This window comes from Acartia tonsa, chromosome 11 (genome assembly GCF_053477335.1).
Source record: "Acartia tonsa isolate MP-2025a chromosome 11, ASM5347733v1, whole genome shotgun sequence".
NCBI lineage: Eukaryota > Metazoa > Arthropoda > Copepoda > Calanoida > Acartiidae > Acartia > Acartia tonsa.
This window is the reverse complement of record NC_137270.1, coordinates 33,590,783-33,610,781: the sequence shown is the minus strand read 5'-3', so window position 1 is coordinate 33,610,781 and position 19,999 is coordinate 33,590,783. Positions and strand designations below refer to the sequence as shown.

The 19,999-nt window shown below is 31.7% G+C and overlaps 1 protein-coding gene across 2 annotated transcripts in view; it reads left to right on the top strand.

Moving 5' to 3' along the window:
• LOC145332618 (malonate--CoA ligase ACSF3, mitochondrial-like) overlaps positions 1-10,807 on the top strand; it is a 36,916-nt gene extending 26,109 nt beyond the window's left edge. For both annotated transcript variants that reach the window (XM_080177625.1, XM_080177626.1), the window contains exons 12-21: positions 2,671-2,777; positions 3,535-3,614; positions 4,015-4,126; positions 4,412-4,495; positions 6,041-6,134; positions 6,808-6,861; positions 9,048-9,113; positions 9,409-9,506; positions 10,010-10,060; positions 10,330-10,807. In XM_080177625.1, coding sequence (XP_080033751.1) covers positions 2,671-2,777; positions 3,535-3,614; positions 4,015-4,126; positions 4,412-4,495; positions 6,041-6,134; positions 6,808-6,861; positions 9,048-9,113; positions 9,409-9,506; positions 10,010-10,060; positions 10,330-10,402 — 819 coding nt within the window. In that variant the 3' untranslated portion in view covers positions 10,403-10,807. The remainder of the gene's footprint in view (positions 1-2,670; positions 2,778-3,534; positions 3,615-4,014; positions 4,127-4,411; positions 4,496-6,040; positions 6,135-6,807; positions 6,862-9,047; positions 9,114-9,408; positions 9,507-10,009; positions 10,061-10,329) is intronic.
• The last annotated feature ends 9,192 nt before the right edge of the window (positions 10,808-19,999 follow it).

The window sequence follows — 19,999 nt, the reverse complement described above, 5'->3', positions numbered from 1 at the left end:
CAGATCTATCTAGCTGGCTCCTGGAGGCCACCTTGACCCTATCTGGAGCACAACTCAAACCTTTCATCTAAATAAAACAAATTATATAATTGATTTTTTAAACCTGTCCAGCAGGCTCCTGGAGGCTACCTAGAGCCTGTCTGGAACAAAAACAGAAGACTTACTTAATAAATTTTGTCATATTATTATATTTTAATAATTTTCTATTTAGAAACCTTTCCTCTAATATCAAATATTACCTTTATTGGAATTTACCTTGCCAGCGGCCACAAGCAGTCACCAGTGGTCACCATGATCCAGGTAAGGTGTCCAAATCAAAAAGTATCAAAAAATATTATAACTGCCTGTCCAGAGTGTACCTGGAGGCCTGCAGCACCTGAACCTGGAGGCCGATTGTCAATTTACCTTCAAATATTGTAATAACATCCAAAAAGTTGCATATTTGGTTTAATAAGTGTATCTCTAACTCTTTAAATAAAAAATTTAAATTTTTACCTGTCCAGAGTGTACCTGGAGGCCTTCAGCACCTAAACCTGGAGGCCGATTGTCAATTTACCTTCAAATATGGTAATAACATCCAAAAAGATGCATATTTTGTTTTATAAGTGTACCTCTAACTCTTCAAATAAGAAATTTTAATTTCTACCTGTCCAGAGTGTACCTGGAGGCCTGCAGCACCTGAACCTGGAGGCCGATTGTCATTTTTTCTTCAAATATGGTAATAACATCCAAAAAGATGCATATTTGGTTAAATAAGTGTACATCAAACTCTTCAAATAAGAAATTTTAATTTTTCCTGTCTAGAGTGTACCTTTAGGCCTGCAGCACCTGAACCTGGAGGCCGATTGTCATTTTTTCCTCAAATATGGTAATAACATCCAAAAAGATGCATATTTGGTTAAATAAGTGTACCTCTAACTCTTCAAATAAATGTTTTTAATTTTTACCTGTCTAGAGTGGACCTGGAGGCCTGCAGCACCTGAACCTGGAGGCCGAATTTAATTTTTTCTGCGGATATGTTAATAACATTCAAAAAGAAGCATATTTTGTTTTATAAGTTGCTCTCTAACTCTTCAAACAAAAAAAAATTTAATTTTTTTACCTGTCCAGAAACGACCTTCCAGCCTGCAGCACCTAAACCTGGAGGCCGATTGTCAATTTACCTTCAAATATGGTAATAACATCCAAAAAGATGCATATTTTGTTTTATAAGTGTACCTCTAACTCTTCAAATAAGAAATTTTAATTTTTACCTGTCCAGAGTGTACCTGGAGGCCTGCAGCACCTGAACCTGGAGGCCGATTGTCATTTTTTCTTCAAATATGGTAATAACATCCAAAAAGATGCATATTTTGTTTTATAAGTGTACATCTAACTCTTCAAATAAGAAATTTTAATTTTTACCTGTCCAGAGTGTACCTGGAGGCCTGCAGCACCTGAACCTGGAGGCCGATTTTAAATTATTCTGCAAATATGATGATAACATCCATAAAGATGCATATTTGGTTAAATAAGTGTACCTCTAACTCTTCAAATAAGAAAACTTAATTTTTACCTGTCCAGAGTGTACCTGGAGGCCTGCAGCACCTGAACCTGGAGGCCGAATTTAATTTTTTCTGCAGATATGCTAATAACATTCAAAAAGAAGCATATTTTGTTTTATAAGTTGCTCTCTAACTCTTCAAACAAAATAAAATTTAATTTTTTTACCTGTCCAGAAACGACCTTCCAGCCTGTAGCACCTAAACCTGGAGGCCGATTGTCAATTTACCTTCAAATATGGTAATAACATCCAAAAAGATGCATATTTGGTTAAATAAGTGTACCTCTAACTCTTCAAATAAGAAATTTTAATTTTTACCTGTCCAGAGTGTACCTGGAGGCCTGCAGCACCTGAACCTGGAGGCCGATTGTCATTTTTTCTTCAAATATGGTAATAACATCCAAAAAGATGCATATTTTGTTTTATAAGTGTACATCTAACTCTTCAAATAAGAAATTTTAATTTTTACCTGTCCAGAGTGTACCTGGAGGCCTGCAGCACCTGAACCTGGAGGCCGATTTTAAATTATTCTGCAAATATGATGATAACATCCATAAAGATGCATATTTGGTTAAATAAGTGTACCTCTAACTCTTCAAATAAGAAAACTTAATTTTTACCTGTCCAGAGTGTACCTGGAGGCCTGCAGCACCTGAACCTGGAGGCCGAATTTAATTTTTTCTGCAGATATGCTAATAACATTCAAAAAGAAGCATATTTTGTTTTATAAGTTGCTCTCTAACTCTTCAAACAAATTTTTTTTAATTTGTTTACCTGTCCAGAAACGACCTTTCAGCCTGCAGCACCTGAACCTGGAGACCTATTCAAAAAATGATTAAATATACGTGAACTAATACCCAAAAGTAAACTTTTATCCTAAATAACCTATAATCTAAAATCAATACCTAGTCCACAGCACACTGTTTACGCGAAAGTGGCAAAACTTCCCCCCCCCCCCTTATTTTCTTTTGCCATATCTCAAATTCTCGCCGACTTTTAAAATTTGGAATCAAGTGTAACAAACTTTTGGATTTGTGCATTTGACAACCACAAATATTAGGTAGTAGATATTCAATTAGTGTGTCATGTTTCAAATATTATAGATTTATTCATCCTTGTTAATATAGGTAAATGTATTGATGGCAGTACCTACCATCTATGCCAAACTATTGGAATATCATGATAAAACAGGACAAGATCCAGACAAAGTCAGGGAGGCTTGTAAAAGTGTCAGGTAAAAGGTATATGCAGGTAAAAAGAAAAATTAAACATGCCTTTATATTTTTTGGATTCAATAGACAAAAGGGGTAGTTGCACGAAATGCATTTGAACTTAATTTAGTGAACCACATATCGATATCTTAAAAAATAAGCTCATAACCTTTCAGGGATGTATATTCTACATGGGATCCCCTGCTCAAGGGGGGGGGGGGGAAATAAAAAATAAGTGGTTGGAGGGAAAAAAAATGTAAAAACTAAGAAAACTGAAAACATTTTTTTCCATTTCCCCCCCTCCTTGGTAAAAAAACTTTTAAAAATGTGTGGTAGAAGGGATAAAATAAAGAAAATATAGAGTTCTTTAAAAAATTTTCCATTTTCTCCCTACTTGGTGAGAAAAAACTAGGGGGGGAAGAAAAATAAAAAATTTTGTAGCAGGGGAAAAAAAAATCTTGTGCAGAATATACACCCCTGTAACCTTTTTAGTGTTTGGGGGGGGGGGTCTTTTGCCCCACTAGCCCCTAGAAGGAAAGTCCCAAAATTCAATTTTCAAAGTTTTATGGGTAGATCCAATCATATAAGAGAGTATACAAAAAGAATTAGGTTGATAACTGTAAAAAACAACCCCAAACGTCCAGATCAAAATTTGATACTGAATTTTCATTTCCTATAAGTGTACAAACTTCCCCCCCCCCCCTTAATAAGATAATATGTTAATAATATTTTCTATTTTTGGACGTAATCGTTCATGTTATGAGGGAATAATAATATTAGGTTAATGGTGAGCGGTTCTGCAGCCCTGCCAACCCCAATTCTACACAGATGGAAAGAAATTACAGGACATACATTATTAGGTATATATACATTTACATCATCGGATAGACTAAGCAATAATTAATTTACTTAAATGTAAACAAAAAAAATAGAATGGTTAATGATCTTTTAATTTTTATATTAAAGTAAGATGAGGCCAGTCTGTAGCTTATGATCTAACTAACCACTAGTATGAGATGGTTCTGCTTTACAGTGAATGTTCTCATAAGTTCAGAGGAAGTTTATATTTTTCCTCCTTAGAGAAGTCGCTTCGGAAAAAGATATTGGAAATTTTGTTAAATTTTACACTGAAAAGTACCTTCTGAGGCTTCTAGGTGCACTTGTGGAAGGAGGGGTCAGGAAGGGTTGCTTTACTTCGAAAATATTCTACAGAAATTTTAGCATTATTTAATTTCTAACAAAAATTATTAACTATTACAGAACGCTATGGAATGACAGAAATTGGGATGGCATTATCCAATCCTCTGCAGGGCAACAGAACACCAGGAGCTGTTGGCAATCCGTTGCCAGGAGTTCAAGCTAGAATTATCAGGTAGATAGATAGATTGTATGTTAGTAGCAAAATAGATAGTTGGTTAGTTCGATAGATAAGTTCATTATAAAATTATTTCCAACAATAGTAATTAGGCAGTAAGGATAGGTGCTTTCGCTCAAAGGGCCTGTTAAACTTTTAAACCCCCTACTTTTTTGTTCCAAATAGATTGAAAAAAAAGAGGGGTGGGAGTAGTAATATAACCTGCTTAAAGTAACAAACGAAAATCTCCCCCCACTCCCCTCCTCCTATTTTCAATCCATTTAATTAACTTGTTTATTTAAGGCCAGGAACAAGTGAAATTCTAGCAGAAGCAACCAATGATAGTCTTTCTATTCTTAATTCTGAAGAAGGGGAACTACAAATCAGGTAATAAGCAATCTTCATTTGGTACTGAAAACGCCAAAATTTGTGAAGGTTTTCTTTTTCCTGTATTGCGGCTTGTCTGCAACTAAGCAACTACTCTATAAAATATTTTGTCCATTTGTTTGTCATGTATTCAAGTGTTTTCTTAGCTGCCATTTCTTTTTGTAATTTCTTGGCTTAATCAAATTAGTAAGTCTGTTCGACGGTTAACGAGATTCTTCGCTAAAGAAAAATAATCTTACTATTTTGTATTATAGGATTTAAGAGCTTCGCTACTTATTCAAGTCATTTCCCGTTATATATCCTTTTATTAAAATATTAAGGTATTTTTGTCTGTCAGTTAAGATCTAGCTAACCAATTAAGCTCTCCGTATAAGAGAAGTTTTACATATATCCTATGGCTGGGTTGGGCTTTTTTTTCTTCTTTAAATTCAAGTCTTGGGTGCCTTTTTTCTGCCTACTGCTTTTACTTAGATCAAAGAGCCACTATATGTGAGGAGCGCATCCGCTGGTCATTCATTAAATCAAAAAGTCTAATTTTAGTTTCTTATTAGATATTCGTCTTGATAAAATTGAATGTAAAACTTTCTATTCATGAATTATATATAAGTTTTATAACAAATCTTTAAAGGGTGCATCAAGTGTATACTGTACCTACTTAACTATTTGAGGTATTTGGAGTTAAGAATATTAAATATTTATGTTTAAATCTTTAAAAGATGCATATATTATAAAAGTATTATTTTCTAGTCTTGATGTCATGAAAACTATATAGTCAAAATTTAAATTCTTTCATTTATATGCTATTTCGAAATCTAATTTGAATTTTAGATATTTAAATCTGAGTAGCAATAGGATAGATGAACCACCCAGCACAAGATTAAATGAACCCATTATTTCACATTATATGTAAGACATAAGAGTCTGCATTGAAATTCCATAATACATCAGTTTATATGTACATCCTTGAGTGAAAAAAATAAGCTCCATTCTGATATGTAGGTTTTATCAGTCTATTGTATGCAGATAGACGTTGTGATTTAATTTAAAGGTTTCGTGACTTATATATATTAACCATTTAATGTTAGTTTGACTTTCTCAAGGTATTTGATAGTAAATTGATTATCTATCGAGAGTACATTACTGATTAGCGCAAAGATCCTATAAAACAAAGTGTTTAGTATATTTTAGTACATCTTTTAATTCACTCTACACGTATTTTTTTGTTTTCTTAATACAAGTTTTTAGGGAGCTATTTTTATAGAAAATTTTAACTTTCTAAATTCTTCTTGATGTACTAAACACTTACACTTTATCTAAAGAGATAAGACAGTGGCCGATTAATTGATGTACATTCCCAATGATACACAAATTACCCACTCTGTGGACTACATTTAGTGAACGCAACTTAACTTGGACGCGCAACTTAAAGAATCAGCCAGTCTAAATTCAGTAAAAGTCTCCAAAGTTGTTTAGCCAACGAATAATAAAATTACATTATAAACAAAATCTCTGAAAAGTTCCTCACATTCTTGTTAAATATTTAAGGGGACCGAATGTGTTTAAAGAGTATCTGAACAAACCAGAAGCAACTCAGAAAGAATTTGATGGTGACTGGTTTAAAACTGGTGACACCAGTAAGGTCAGTAATTAAAGAGTTTCTATTTTTCATATATTGTTGAAAACAATTTATTTATACTTGCAGCTATGCCCATAGAGGCCTCTAGGGGGCACTTAGGGGTTGAATATGTTAAAGTTTTAAAAAGAAAAGTTAAAAAGGGGGAGTGGGAGTCGACCCCCCCTCCACTTTTTAATTCAAGTTTAAAAAAAGAATCTATGAGAAGCTACATTGTAAAGGAAAACAATATCAGTGCAGTGGTTTCAAAAGTATAGATTTATAATATACAGCAGACAACTACCTGACTGATCTCCATTGACCCCTAATTTTGGCAAAAATATTGTTATAAAAAATTTGTGCTTCTTAAAACGAGACTAACTTACACTTGAGAAAGTAGCTGCATTTTTATATATTTGTATTCTTTAGACAATGCAAAAGTTTACCTATAAATATACCTAAGTAATTTTGACTTAGATGCATTCTTTATGTAGGGAAAAGATGACATACCTATTAATTTGATATTTTTGGCGTTTTTTCTAAAAACTCAATTTTGAAGTGAAGTTCAAGCTAGCGAATCTTAAAACCAATGTTTTTCATTAGGCGGTCAGGAAGGGTGTATTTCATTGCTCGATAGGCACTTCCAGGGAAATCACTACTGTTGTATATAATTATCACATAAACTTTAAAAAATATTAAGGTTGAGAATGGTGTTTTTAGAATTCTTGGACGAACTAGTGTTGACATTATTAAGGTAAAATAATGAATAATATTAAAGTTATATGATGTTTAATTTATTTTCTGTTGGATATTTATTTAGACTTAATAAGCGCATGTGACTAAACTCATATGCCAATAATTAGGAAATTATCCCAAAAAAACTAAATTTAAGAGGGTATTTTTTTGGCGTAATTCCGTAAAGTTGGAATTAGTTTGACCTATCAAGTGCATTTGACTGGATGCTTGCACCCAACTTAACGAATTTCCTGAATAGAATGACTCTCTGTATATCAAAAAATGCTGTATTCATTTAAATCATTAAATACAGAACCATCTGTCTATTATGTGAAAAATAATATAACTTCCATTAACCCGAACTTTATTTGAAATAAAATGAAAAGAATAAGAGGTATAACATAATAATCCAACTCAAAGTTTGAAAAAGTTTCAAGTTTTCAAACAAAGAGAAACTAAAAATCAGTTTCATAGTCCTTTTGTAATAAAAGTAAAACAGTTTTGTAGCGGAATAAAATAATAAAGAATTGTATTGTTATATTAATTCATTTAAAAACAAAAAAAATATTCTAAATAACTGTATGTTCCAGATTTTATAATATCATTTTGCTTATTTGGTTAAAAGTATTAATATATTTGTTTCTGATATATAATCCCAATTTTAAGAAATGTCATTAGATATTTGTCTGTTATATTATTTTGTTGTTGTTGTAGTAGCAGCCCTGATTCTCTGAAGTTATGATTCAGATGCACACGGAGATTTGATGTAAGAATCCTTTGGCCAATCGCTTGATTGGTAAGCTTCACGCACAGCTGAATATATTGTATGCTACATTTCAAACTGACCCGCAATTCCTATGAAGCTACTCAATTATTACATCACCCTGGCCTAGAGTTTTGGCAGGTGTTCCATATTAAGCCACCCTAATTAATGGCACTCTCATATGAATGAGGATCATGGACGAGGGAAAGAATGATTAAAGTTGCTTGATAGGTAGAATCCTAACTTTCTACAAATGCGACTATTTATAGTTGACTCATTATGCGTACGAAATAAAAAATAACTATCCTTTATTGATAAAATCTTTATACTTTCTAACCAATAATATGGCCGGATTGATTTTCCACTGTTTTCCTATTGGCTGATTGAGAGAGTATGTTTCTAGATATTATTTATAGCTAATGTATTATCCAATTCTTACTATAAAATACTTCAGACATACATATATTTTCAAATATTTAAGATTTTCCCTAAATTACGCCACAAAGTTTAGCAATGAATAAAATATCATTTTTCCCTTTTGCTGAGAACTCGAACCATATTTTCTCATCAAGCATGGGCATAGACAGTTCTATAAAATTAAATCAGAATATTAAGCTCAAAGTGGTTAAAAATTTAAAACAGATGGGGAAAGGGGAGGGGGGTATAGATAACTCCCCATGTTCATTAATTTTGTGTTAAATTTTAGATTTTTAAGGGGGAGGGTTGTATATGAAAAAATAACTAAATGAAAAATGTAGCCATAGGGGCCGTTTAGTTTGCTGGAAATTGCACATAAAATCTCAGCCCTGACATATGAGATATACAGAAATATTTAATTACGAGTGGTTACGCCCCTAGAGGCCTCTAGGAGCACGTAAAATGTTTTCTTTTCAATCTATATTAAGATCAGCGGTTTGCGAAAAATATTTTTTTGTCACTAGATAGGTTTAGTTATGTTTATTTTCGTGATTTGACAGACTAGCAAACAGAGATCTTTTTATTTTATTATCAAGATTTTAGTATTTAGGATTCTCGTCCGTGACACAGAACTTGATAAAAAAAACTTATGATGAATAGTCTGCAAAAGGTGTTCAAAAGTATTTTTAATAAAATCTATCTGTAGTTTAATTGTAAATTGCTTTTTTGTTGAAATATAAGCTAGAAAATAATGTTTCTCGTAAGACTAGCGGACAGACTGACGAAAGTCAACTTTATGCAACTTCGCTGAAAAGACCAAGCTAATATTGCTTGATTCACTTCTGGAAGAGATGCGATTGATAATGAATTTTTTTCCTTTTGAATATATTTTGTTAATAAGCAGCAGTAGTCACTAATTTAAGTGTTATGGTTGATATAGATTTGTAATTGTTAAAATACTATAGTCATACTAAAAATCCAATCTTAAACCACCCTAAATTTATCTCTATCTATATATATTTAAGTCTGGTGGTTACAAGATATCTGCTCTTGACGTAGAACGTGTCCTTCTTACACATTCCAACATCACAGTAAAAACTTTTTTTGATGAAGTAGTAAGGTTATTTGTCCGTCTAGATCTTGTTTATGATTTTGGATAATTATATGCTAATTACTGCCCAATCTTTCCTCAGATAATATGTCGCAGTTTAGATAAATAAGATTGGATCTTAAGGGCACAGTTCATTACTATAAAAATTGTCATTCATTGTCTTACCCCTCACAGTTCATTACTGTAAAAATTTAGTTTAAAATTCCCAATCTTAACCAGACCATTTTTAAATAAACTGTTGTGATGATGATTACTGTATGATATGATATATTTAGGATGTGTCCATAGTTGGTGTATCTGATGAAGTCTATGGCCAGAAAGTAGCTGCTGTCATAGTTGTTGCTACTTCAGATTTTGATCTTCAACAATTAAGGTACTTGCAGATTTCCAGAGAGGAGACAATGGGCTGTTTAGCACACTAGTTTCCAAAGTTTTACAATAAAGCCTTCTTATCTGTTAACCTAACAACTTTGGGCATTTTAGTGAATTCTGACTGGTTTGTTCATCAAGTTGAGTGTTCAAATAATTCAATCACTAATTTAATGTACAGACGGGGTAATTTTGTGTATTATCATTTGTGGATAAACATCAATTTTTCGGCAATTGTCTTATCCCTTTAAATAAAATTTCTAACGAACAAATATAATAGATAATAAAGAATAAGGGATAAAAAAATAGACAAATAAAAATCTTCTCACAAAAGTCTTTTGAGATTATGCCTTGGATAACCAGTACGTTTTTATGTGAAGAATGAAGGTCCTAACTGATAATACTGAGGTATGGAAGATTAGTGTTAGATATAGGTATATGTCTTGAAAAGACTAAATTTTTATTAATTTCACAAATAACTATCATAACTTTTTTTTGCTTGTGTAGGACTTGGTGTAAAGAAAAAATGCCAAAATATTGGATACCTACAGATTTAAGGTAAATTAATTTATGCAGAATATACCTAGATATTATGACAGGGGAAAAATTGTCATCAATTTAGCTATTTCCCATTTCGTTTATTGTTCTGTTCATTTTCCAGTAGTATGGGAGGGGATAAGGGGGGATCGTTATTTTAGCCCGCTACACGTTTTATTGTATTACAGAACATAAAAATCTGGTGTGAAATCTAAGTAATAGTAATAAAATTCATCCATATTTTTTTTTACTTTTTTGTAGTTATTAAACCTTAACATGTTTCTTATCAGGATTGTATCAGAGATGCCTAGAAATGCTATGGGGAAAGTCAACAAGAAAGAATTGATTAAATCTTTGTTTTAGTTTTATTTGCATATCAATATACTTGGGTTGGGTCACTTAGTTTAACCAAAAAGATCAGGCACTTAGAGGTCGGAGGGCGTTTAAAGTGTTAAGCAAAATATAGAAAAAATTTTGATGCAAACTTTATTTTAGATTTATTTGCATATAAATATAATTTTACCATAAAAGACGAACTTTAAAAGAAGTTAAAGGTCACTTAAATGCTTAAGCAAATTATTTTTGAATAACTTGATTTTGCTTTTTTTATAATTCACTGAGTATTTGACATTAAGATATGTAATTTAATGTAAAAATTTTTAAAATATGTTGTTAATTCTTTTTTTGAATTAGGCATATTACCTTAACCTTGATGTACAATTTGTTTTATAAATAAATAAATAGTGAATAGAAAAATTTTCAAATTTATATCCTGTAATGTTTTTTTGTCTTAAGCTCAAGATCTCGGAAGTCAGTGGTCCGAATGACTGTATTTTTTTTGGAAGATTTATACATGTCTTTATTAACTAAAAAATGCCTAACATTTATGCTGGAAAGTGCTGAACATCACTTGCTTGTTCATGCATAGTCCCTTTTAGTTTTTAAGGACATTAATTATTTTAATAGTAGTCTAAAGTTTTTTTGATATAGCAGTAATTTAAAATTTGTAAATATTGTATTCTATATAATTTTAATATTTAAGGTCTATAATGAGGCAATGAATTGTAGTTATTAGTTAATACGTAATATTGTTAAAAAACTAGCTTCACCAATTAAAAAATCAATTATATCCAATATATGGACAAAGCACTTATTGACAAGGATATTAATATGATCAACAAATATCAATCCTGTCTTGTTTTAATACCTCCTTTAGTTTTAAGGATTAGTTTTTATTTCTCCTGAGATGGGTTCTTAAATAAGAATGCCGCGTTTTTTCGACATTTTTTAGGCATTGATTGATTGAACGAAGACGATATCGTATTTTCAATATTTTTGCTGCATATTAATTAATGCATTTTTTGGAGTTGTATTGGCATTATACAAATGGTAAATAATGATTTAAAATCTTTTAATTCTTAAGTTGTATACTCTGTATAACAATATCGTCTTCGTTCAATTAATCAATGATAAAAAATGTTGAAAAAACGCGGCATTCTTTTTTAAGAACCCATCTCTGTGGGGGACCTTATTTTTGCAGGGCCTATTCTTGTGGAATCATGAGGGGCTACCCATAACTCAATGTAAATAAACCAGTAATATGGGGGGTGGTAAAAAAAACAGCCAAAGGGGAGTCATGGTAAAAAAGTTACATCCCTTTGATTTTTTCTAATGTTAATTATTGTTGGGGGGTGTATCATGGGCGTCCAAGCTTATTTTTTTTGGGGGGGGGGTTAGTTCTTTTTTTTTTTTTTGGGGGGGGGGGGTAAATGGTGCGTCGCAAATTTTTTTTAACCCCCCCCCAATATTTTTTTCTTCGTGGGTAAAATTAAAAAAATTTTTGCCCCACTAATCGCATAGTGGGGCAATTTTTTTAAAAGAATCCTCCTCAGCACTGTCTAAGTAATCTTAAAGAATATTCACAAACGAGAAACTGTGATACTAGATAATTTTCTATTTCTGAATAATTTCTTTTAATCCCTAATGACAAAAAATCCTGAAAATCGAATAAGCAATGGAGTTTACTTAAAAGTTTAGAATAAAGACTAATAAACAGTTATGCAAAGTTAAAGGAAAATTTGAAATGGATGACTTCTTTATTTTTGATGATTAATCGTGCAAATTTGTATTTGTTAAATTTCTAAATCCAAATTTCAAAATCATAGTGTAAATGTTGACATGCTTTTCATTATTTAATTGAATATCTTTATCATTTTGAATATGCCAAATTATACTTTTTGTGTCTGTATAATTTTTAACTTAATACTGTAATAAACTGCATCACTATATATAAGATTTTAACCTTTTTAAAGGTCAACTACAGGTTGTAAATCCAGACACAGAATTCCTCAATTACTATTCATGTAATGTTTTACTCAAAAATGATTCTTTTGAATTTCGTGATTTGTGAGAATTTGAAATTTTCTAAAATAGCTAATTAGGTAGGTTAGGCTAGATAAGTCCATAAGAGTTAGTCTGGAACTTTTACAACTGGTTTTTTTACTGGATAAAAATTTTTTTATCAAGCCACCGTAAAAATAAAGTTTTTGTTGTCAAATTTCCAACTGAAAATTGAAATAATTATCAACCATACAACTAATTATTTAAATTGACAAAAACACACCTCCTTTCTGTGAAAAAAAACTTTTTTGCTGTGTCTTTGTGGTTTTTTAAATTTTTTAATAGATTTGTTTTTGTAAAAAAATCTTTTTTTAGGTATACTGCAATTATAATTCTGTATGTTTCTGTTGATTATTAAAAAATAAATACAAATTGATTTTTCATTAATTTTCTTAAGGACAAAATAGGATAAAATGAAAACATATTCTTCCTTATTGTCTTTAATTGAAGATTAAATGCAAAATATGAATATATTATGTACTTAATGTACATATGGTATGCAATGGTCATATATGTAAAATACACAGTACATATTACTCAGTTAGCACCATCAAAAATTTGGTCATGGGATTCTAATTACAAGTAGCCATAAAAACTCTTTGTAAAAATAGAATTTTTTTATTTCGTCTACATAATAAGTTAGTCATGAACAGTTTTTTATCAAAAGATTCCTAAGCTTTGCTCGGGGAAATAGAATAGAATAGAATTTATTAACTAATGCAATACATTTAAATTATTAAATATACATATAAAATCATATTTTAAAAATTGCATAGCAAGGAGTAATTAAGCCTTGGAGTAGGCCGTAAATTTACCCCTTTAATTGATTTCATTTATCATTTTATTTATAGCCAGAAATTACAAAAATTATTTATTATATAAAGATATTTACACGAATTTAATAGATCAATAATTAAGTGGGTTGACTAAATAACTATTTACAGTTACAAAAGTTGGTACAGATTTTATTTCTTACAGGAAAAGCATTTTCTTTTGTTGCAATGAAATGATTTATAATTTAAAAGATAATCTTTTTTAATCATGGACAATGATTTCTTTACAGAGTCTGAAAGCCTTATTTCATTTCTCAAGTTATTCCAAAGTTTTGGAAATGACACTGCTGGAAAATATTCAAGATGTTTTGTTTTAGGTATACTTATCAGTAACTTTTTTGATCTCTGAGAAGAAAGAACTTTAAACATGTTATCAAAGCTTTCTGGGAGTTTCTTATGAAAAAATTTACTTATAAAATTTAAAATGTTTAAATTTACCAAATCATCAAATTTTAAGATTTTAGATTGTCCAAACAAAATTTCAGTGTGTGCATTATAATTAGCACCTACAATAATCCTTATTGCCCTTTTTTGGTGTTTTCTTATTTGATCAATATCTTTACTTTTAGAGAGACCCCATGTGATATTAGAATAATTTAAGTGAGGCAAAATCATTGAGGAATAAATCGTTTTCAAAGTTTTTGATGGGAGAACATTTTTTATTTGATTTAATGCATATAGAGAACTAGAAACTTTGTTTTTTACCATTTTTGTATGCTCATTCCAATTGAGAAATTCATCAAGATGTACCCCAACAAATTTAAAAGACTTTGTTTCATTTTCATTGCTGATTCTCTCAACTTCCTCCCCATTAATGAAGATTCTAAAGTTATTATTGACAGGTTGCATACTGCTAAGTCTGAAGACCATGTATTTTGTTTTAGATACATTTAAAGAAAGTTTATTTGCCCTAAACCATACTGATGCCTTATCTAATTCTTCATTTAATGATGTTTTTATGGTTTCTAAATTACTTGAGGTTTTACAAAATATTGTGTCATCTGCAAAAAGGCTACAAAATAAGGTTGTTGAATTTGGAAGGTCGTTTATATACAACAAGAACAAAATTGGTCCAATGACAGAGCCCTGTGGTACTCCATGGGTTAATACTTTTTCTTTGGACTTTACACCATTTATTTCAACATACTGTTTTCTATTAGTTAGATAATTTTCAAACCATTTTGCAGATACACCTTTAAAACCATAGTGTTTTAGTTTGGATAGTAAAATTGGTATATCACACGTGTCAAATGCCTTTTTAAGGTCAAGAAACACACAGGCACTGTATTCTGATTGGGGCTTATTCAGTCCGTCATAAACTTTGTTGATTAAATGTATCAGTGGTTGTTGTGTGTCTCTTGACCTTCTGAAGCCATATTGATGTTGATATAACATTTTGTTTCCCTCAAGATATCTAATCATTTGAAAAGCAACAATTTTCTCAAGTAATTTAGAGAGGGCTGGAAGTATGGAAATAGGACGATAATTGTCAAATCTATCTCTTTCACCAGCTTTGTAAATAGGTATAATTTTTGCACATTTATAGTTATCAGGAATGTAGCCAGTGTTTAAAGAGAGGTTAAACAGGTGAATGATAGGCTTTACAATTATTGGCATTATTTCTTTTAAAAGTTTCATAGAGATATTATCATTACCTACACTTGATTTTGATTTTAATTTGGACAAAGTTATATTGATAATAAAAGAGTTTACTTCCTGAAAGTTAAATTCTTCATCATATTGATCCCCCAAGAAATCCCTGAAAGATTTAGAAGATTGAGGTATTGATTCAGAAAGTCTTGGCCCAACATCAACAAAAAAGTCATTAAAGCCATTGGCTATCTCAGAGAAAGTATTATAGGATTTTTGTGCATCTGTAAAAACACAAGGCACGTCATTTTTACACTTTTTTTTCTTGACTATTAAGTTAATTAGCGACCAAGTCTTTCTGATATCAGTAACACAATCTTCAAATCTTTCATGGTAATATTTTTTCTTCTCTTTTCTAGCAAGTTTTTTGAATTTATTATTTAGGCATTTAAATTTATTTTCAGCAGATTCAGTCCTATGTTTAAGTTTGTTTTTAAAGGCCCTATTTTTGGCTTTTCTGATTTTTAATAACTCCTGTGACATCCACGGGTTAATAGGAACTTTTCCTTTGTTTACACATTTTTCTTTTAAAGGGAAACTCTCTTTAAAGTACTTTTCTAATATGTTACCAAAACTTTCAAAGGCAGTTTTCGGAATATTATCATTATTAACACCTTCCCAATTTTGTGAAGAGAGTTTCTCTTTAAAGTTTTCTATGTTATTTGGACTCATATCATAATAATATTGTTTTTGGTTTGAAGTATTTTTTTCACAAGTTACATTTAAGTAAAAAATTGGGAGATGATCAGAAATAGAAGATATAATTAGGCCGCTTTCATAAAATTCTTGCTTTTTATTGCTAAATATGTTATCAATGAGAGTTGCTGAATTTTGACAAATTCTAGTAGGTAGAGTAATCATTGGCAGAAAAGAAGTGGATATTGAAGTACTGGGGGATAATGACGTCCCTCCCCTTACCAGTCACCCTTCCTTCCAGGGATATGAAAGGTTTGCGTAGGACTAACTATCCTACCTGTAAAAATCATCACAGTTACAGAAACCACCCACAAAACCTCAAACACTTATGGCTTTAACACAGCCAGAGGTGTGCATGAAACAAGAACTGTTGGAACTGATGCTCAGTTTACTGAGAATATGAAAGATGATGGTGAAACCCGAAAGGAAGCTATCAACTTGATGACAGGACCAATAAGTTCTAAGCAAAGCTGTAAGATAGGAACCTGGAATGTTAGAACAATGTATGAGTCAACTAAAACAGCCCAAGTAGTTAAAGAAATGACAAGTTACAATATCGGAATACTTGGAATTGCAGAATGTAGATGGACAGGACAAGGACAAACCACAACCAAAGATGGCCACCTAATACTTTATTCTGGTCATGAAAGTCAACATATGTATGGGGTTGCTATAATTATCCAAAAACGACATGTCAATTCACTAATAGACTGGAAACCTATATCAGACAGAATAATTAAGGCTAGATTCCAATCAAGGCACTGCAAGTTGACCATTATCCAATGCTATGCCCCAACAAATCACAAAAGTGAAGAAGTAAAACAAGAGTTTTATGATCAACTGCAATCAATCAGAAACTCAGTACCCAAACATGACATGTGTCTAGTTCTTGGAGATATGAATGCTAAAGTAGGAACTGACAGGACTGGAGTGGAAAATGCAATGGGACACTTTGGCATAGGTACAAGAAATGAAAATGGAGAACTTTTACTTGAATTCTGTTTAAATAATGATATGGTCGTAGGAGGTACATTATTCCAACACAAAAACATTCACAAATATACCTGGACAACACCTGATGGACAAACAAGAAACATGATTGACCATATTATGATCAATAGAAAATGGGTCAAATCAATGCAAGACTGTAGGAGCTATAGAGGAGCCGACATATTCAGTGACCATGAACTAGTTGTCAGTAAGATTAAATTAAAGCTGAAGCGTACTGGCCATGATAAAAAGAGTGAGATTGGCAGACAATATGATTCTTCAAGATTAAAGGACCCAGTGATAAAGAATGAATTTGTCTTAAAACTCAGAAATAGATTTCAAGTCTTAGAGGACCTAAATGACGAGACTGAGATCACTTGGACTTCAATTAAAGAAAACTTTCAATCTACTGCTAAGGAAATCCTAGGACACAAGAAACCAGAGAAAAAGGACTGGATCTCTGAAGAAACATGGAACAAAATAGAAGAGAGAAAGAATCTTAAAAACAAAATTCATAATGCTCAACATTTGGCTGACATGGGCAATTTAAGAGCTGAATATACTGCTAAAGACAAAGAAGTCAAAAAGCGCACAAGGAAAGACAAGAGAGATTACATTGACAATCTGGCTGAAAAGGCCCAGAGAGCAGCTGACTTCGGTAACATGAAAACAGTATACAACATAACCAAGCAATTAAGTGGCAAATATAACAAAAAGAGTGGTGAAACTATCAAGGCTAAAGATGGTAAATTACTCACTACAGAAAAAGAAGTTGCTGAAAGGTGGAAATCGCATTTTGAAGAAGTGTTGAACAGACCTGAACCTGAAATTACTGCTGAACCAGAACCAGGACATGAAATAGACATAGACACAAGACCACCAACTATTCAAGAAGTTAAAGCTGCTATACATAGTCTAAAGAACGACAAAGCACCTGGACCTGACTTGATAACTGCTGAAATGCTTAAGGCAGACATAGATCTTTCTGCTAGGACTCTGACTGATCTCTTTGATAAAATTTGGAGACAAGAAAAGATACCAACTGACTGGTCTAAAGGTATAATCATAAAACTACCTAAGAAGGGAGATTTGAACAATTGTGATAATTGGAGAGGAATTATGCTGCTTTCTATCCCAAGCAAGGTCCTATGTAAAGTTATTTTAAACAGAATTGATGAGAAAATTGACAATAAACTAAGAGAAGAACAAGCTGGGTTCCGTGCTGGAAGAGGCTGTGTTGACCAAATTTTCACCCTTAGGACAGTTATTGAACAATGTGTTGAATTTAACAAGCCACTCCATGTAAATTTTGTTGATTTCTCTAAGGCCTTTGACTCCATACACAGACAAACACTCTGGAAAATACTAAGAAGTTATGGTATACCTGAAAAGATGATAATTATGATAACTAAATTTTATGACAACTTCCAAGCCTGTGTTTCAGTTGGAAACAATAAGACATCTGATTTCTTTAAAATAAGCACTGGAGTTAGACAGGGATGCATTTTATCACCTATTCTATTTATATTGGTCATTGACTGGGTGATGAAGAAAACCACAGAGGACAAAAAACGTGGTCTCCAGCTGGGCATACTAGGACACCTAGAAGATCTGGACTTTGCTGATGATCTGGCACTGATTTCAGAAACAATTAAACATCTACAAGCTAAGACAGATAGACTAGTCAAATACGCAGGACAAGTCGGGCTCTTTGTTAATGTCAAGAAGACTGAAATTATGAATATACCTACAAACCCTGATCAAACTATAACAATAAATGGTGAACAATTGAAACAAAGCAACAAATTCACCTATTTGGGGAGTGTTATCAGCAGTGAAAATGGCTCAAAAGCTGATATTAAAACCAGGATTGATAAGGCTAGGGTTGCTTTCAACAGTCTACACAACGTTTGGAATTCAAAGAAACTTGCTCTGAAAACAAAAATCAGACTTTACAACAGTAATGTAAAATCAGTTCTTCTTTATGGAGCTGAATGCTGGAGAACTGTGAAAACTGAAACAAATCAACTTAATGCATTTCACAATAGCTGCCTAAGAAGAATTTGCAAAATATTCTGGCCAAACAAAATATCAAACATTGAGCTGTATGCTAAGACCAAGTGCAATAGTATTGAAGCAGAAGTGAAATTTAAAAGACTAAGATGGCTAGGACATGTGCTCAGAATGGAACAAAATAGGTTTCCAAAAAAGTGCTTAAAATGGAACCCCACCACTGGTAAACGTAAACGGGGACAACCAAAAATGACCTGGAGGCGGAGCACTGAAAAGGACCTCTTTAATTTGAAATTAACATGGGGAGAAGCTGAAGCACTTGCCACAAAAAGGAATTCATGGAGGAGCAGGGTGGCCGTATTCTCTGGACTCCACAGTCCAAAAGAGAGATGCGACTGAACTGAAATTAATAGGTTCAAAAGATCATTTGTTTGGTTGTGGGAATCAAAGTTTAGAAAATTTGCATTGAAATCACCCCCAAATATAATTTCATCAGATTTTTTTAAAACTGGGTCAGTTTTAAGAAATGTTAATTTTTCTCCAAACCATTCTATAAAGTTATTTAAGTTACCACCAGGAATTCTGTAAATATTGCCTATAATCTTAAATTTGTTCTTACCAAAAAATACTTTTATGAATTGAGTCTCAAATTCGCCCTCTAAAATATATGATAATTCATCAATAATTTCATAACTTAAGTTTTGCTTAAGATATATTCCTAAACCCCCACCCCTTTTTCCTTCCCTTGTTTGTAAGATAATATCTTGATAATTTTCTAATCTAGTGGTCTGTGCGTTATTTGCTGCCCAAATTTCTTGAAATAATAGAATACTAAAAGAAAATTTTTCAGTTTCTATCTCCGATAATAATTCTTGTATATCGTCGATTTTATTATTTATACTTCTAATATTCTGACTATAGACTGAAAACTTTTCCTCCCTCTTTCCAATGAAGTTTACAAATTCATGGTTTTCAAAGTAAGAACACGAATGATTTAAATTTGAATCTAATTGCAAAGAATTATGTCCAAGATTATTAACTAACTCATCATCCATTTTTAATTTGAATGCCTATATTATTTTTGTTTAAATGTACCAAAGAAAAAAAAGCATTAAACAACCCATTTTTAATGCTATGATAATTTACACAGAACATATACATAGTAAAATAAATATTAAGTGATAACAGATAGAGATTAGTTTTAAATTCGGGTTTTTCAAAAATAAAATATTCATCCCATTTTTACACCATTATATTCTAGTTTGATTCACTTTCGGATTGTTTATCATATTTTACAGGAGACAAGTTGGAGTAACTCACCCACATAGTAAGTTTTAGAGTTGTCATTTTTGTAATCCAAAGTAAGCCGTTTAGGAGC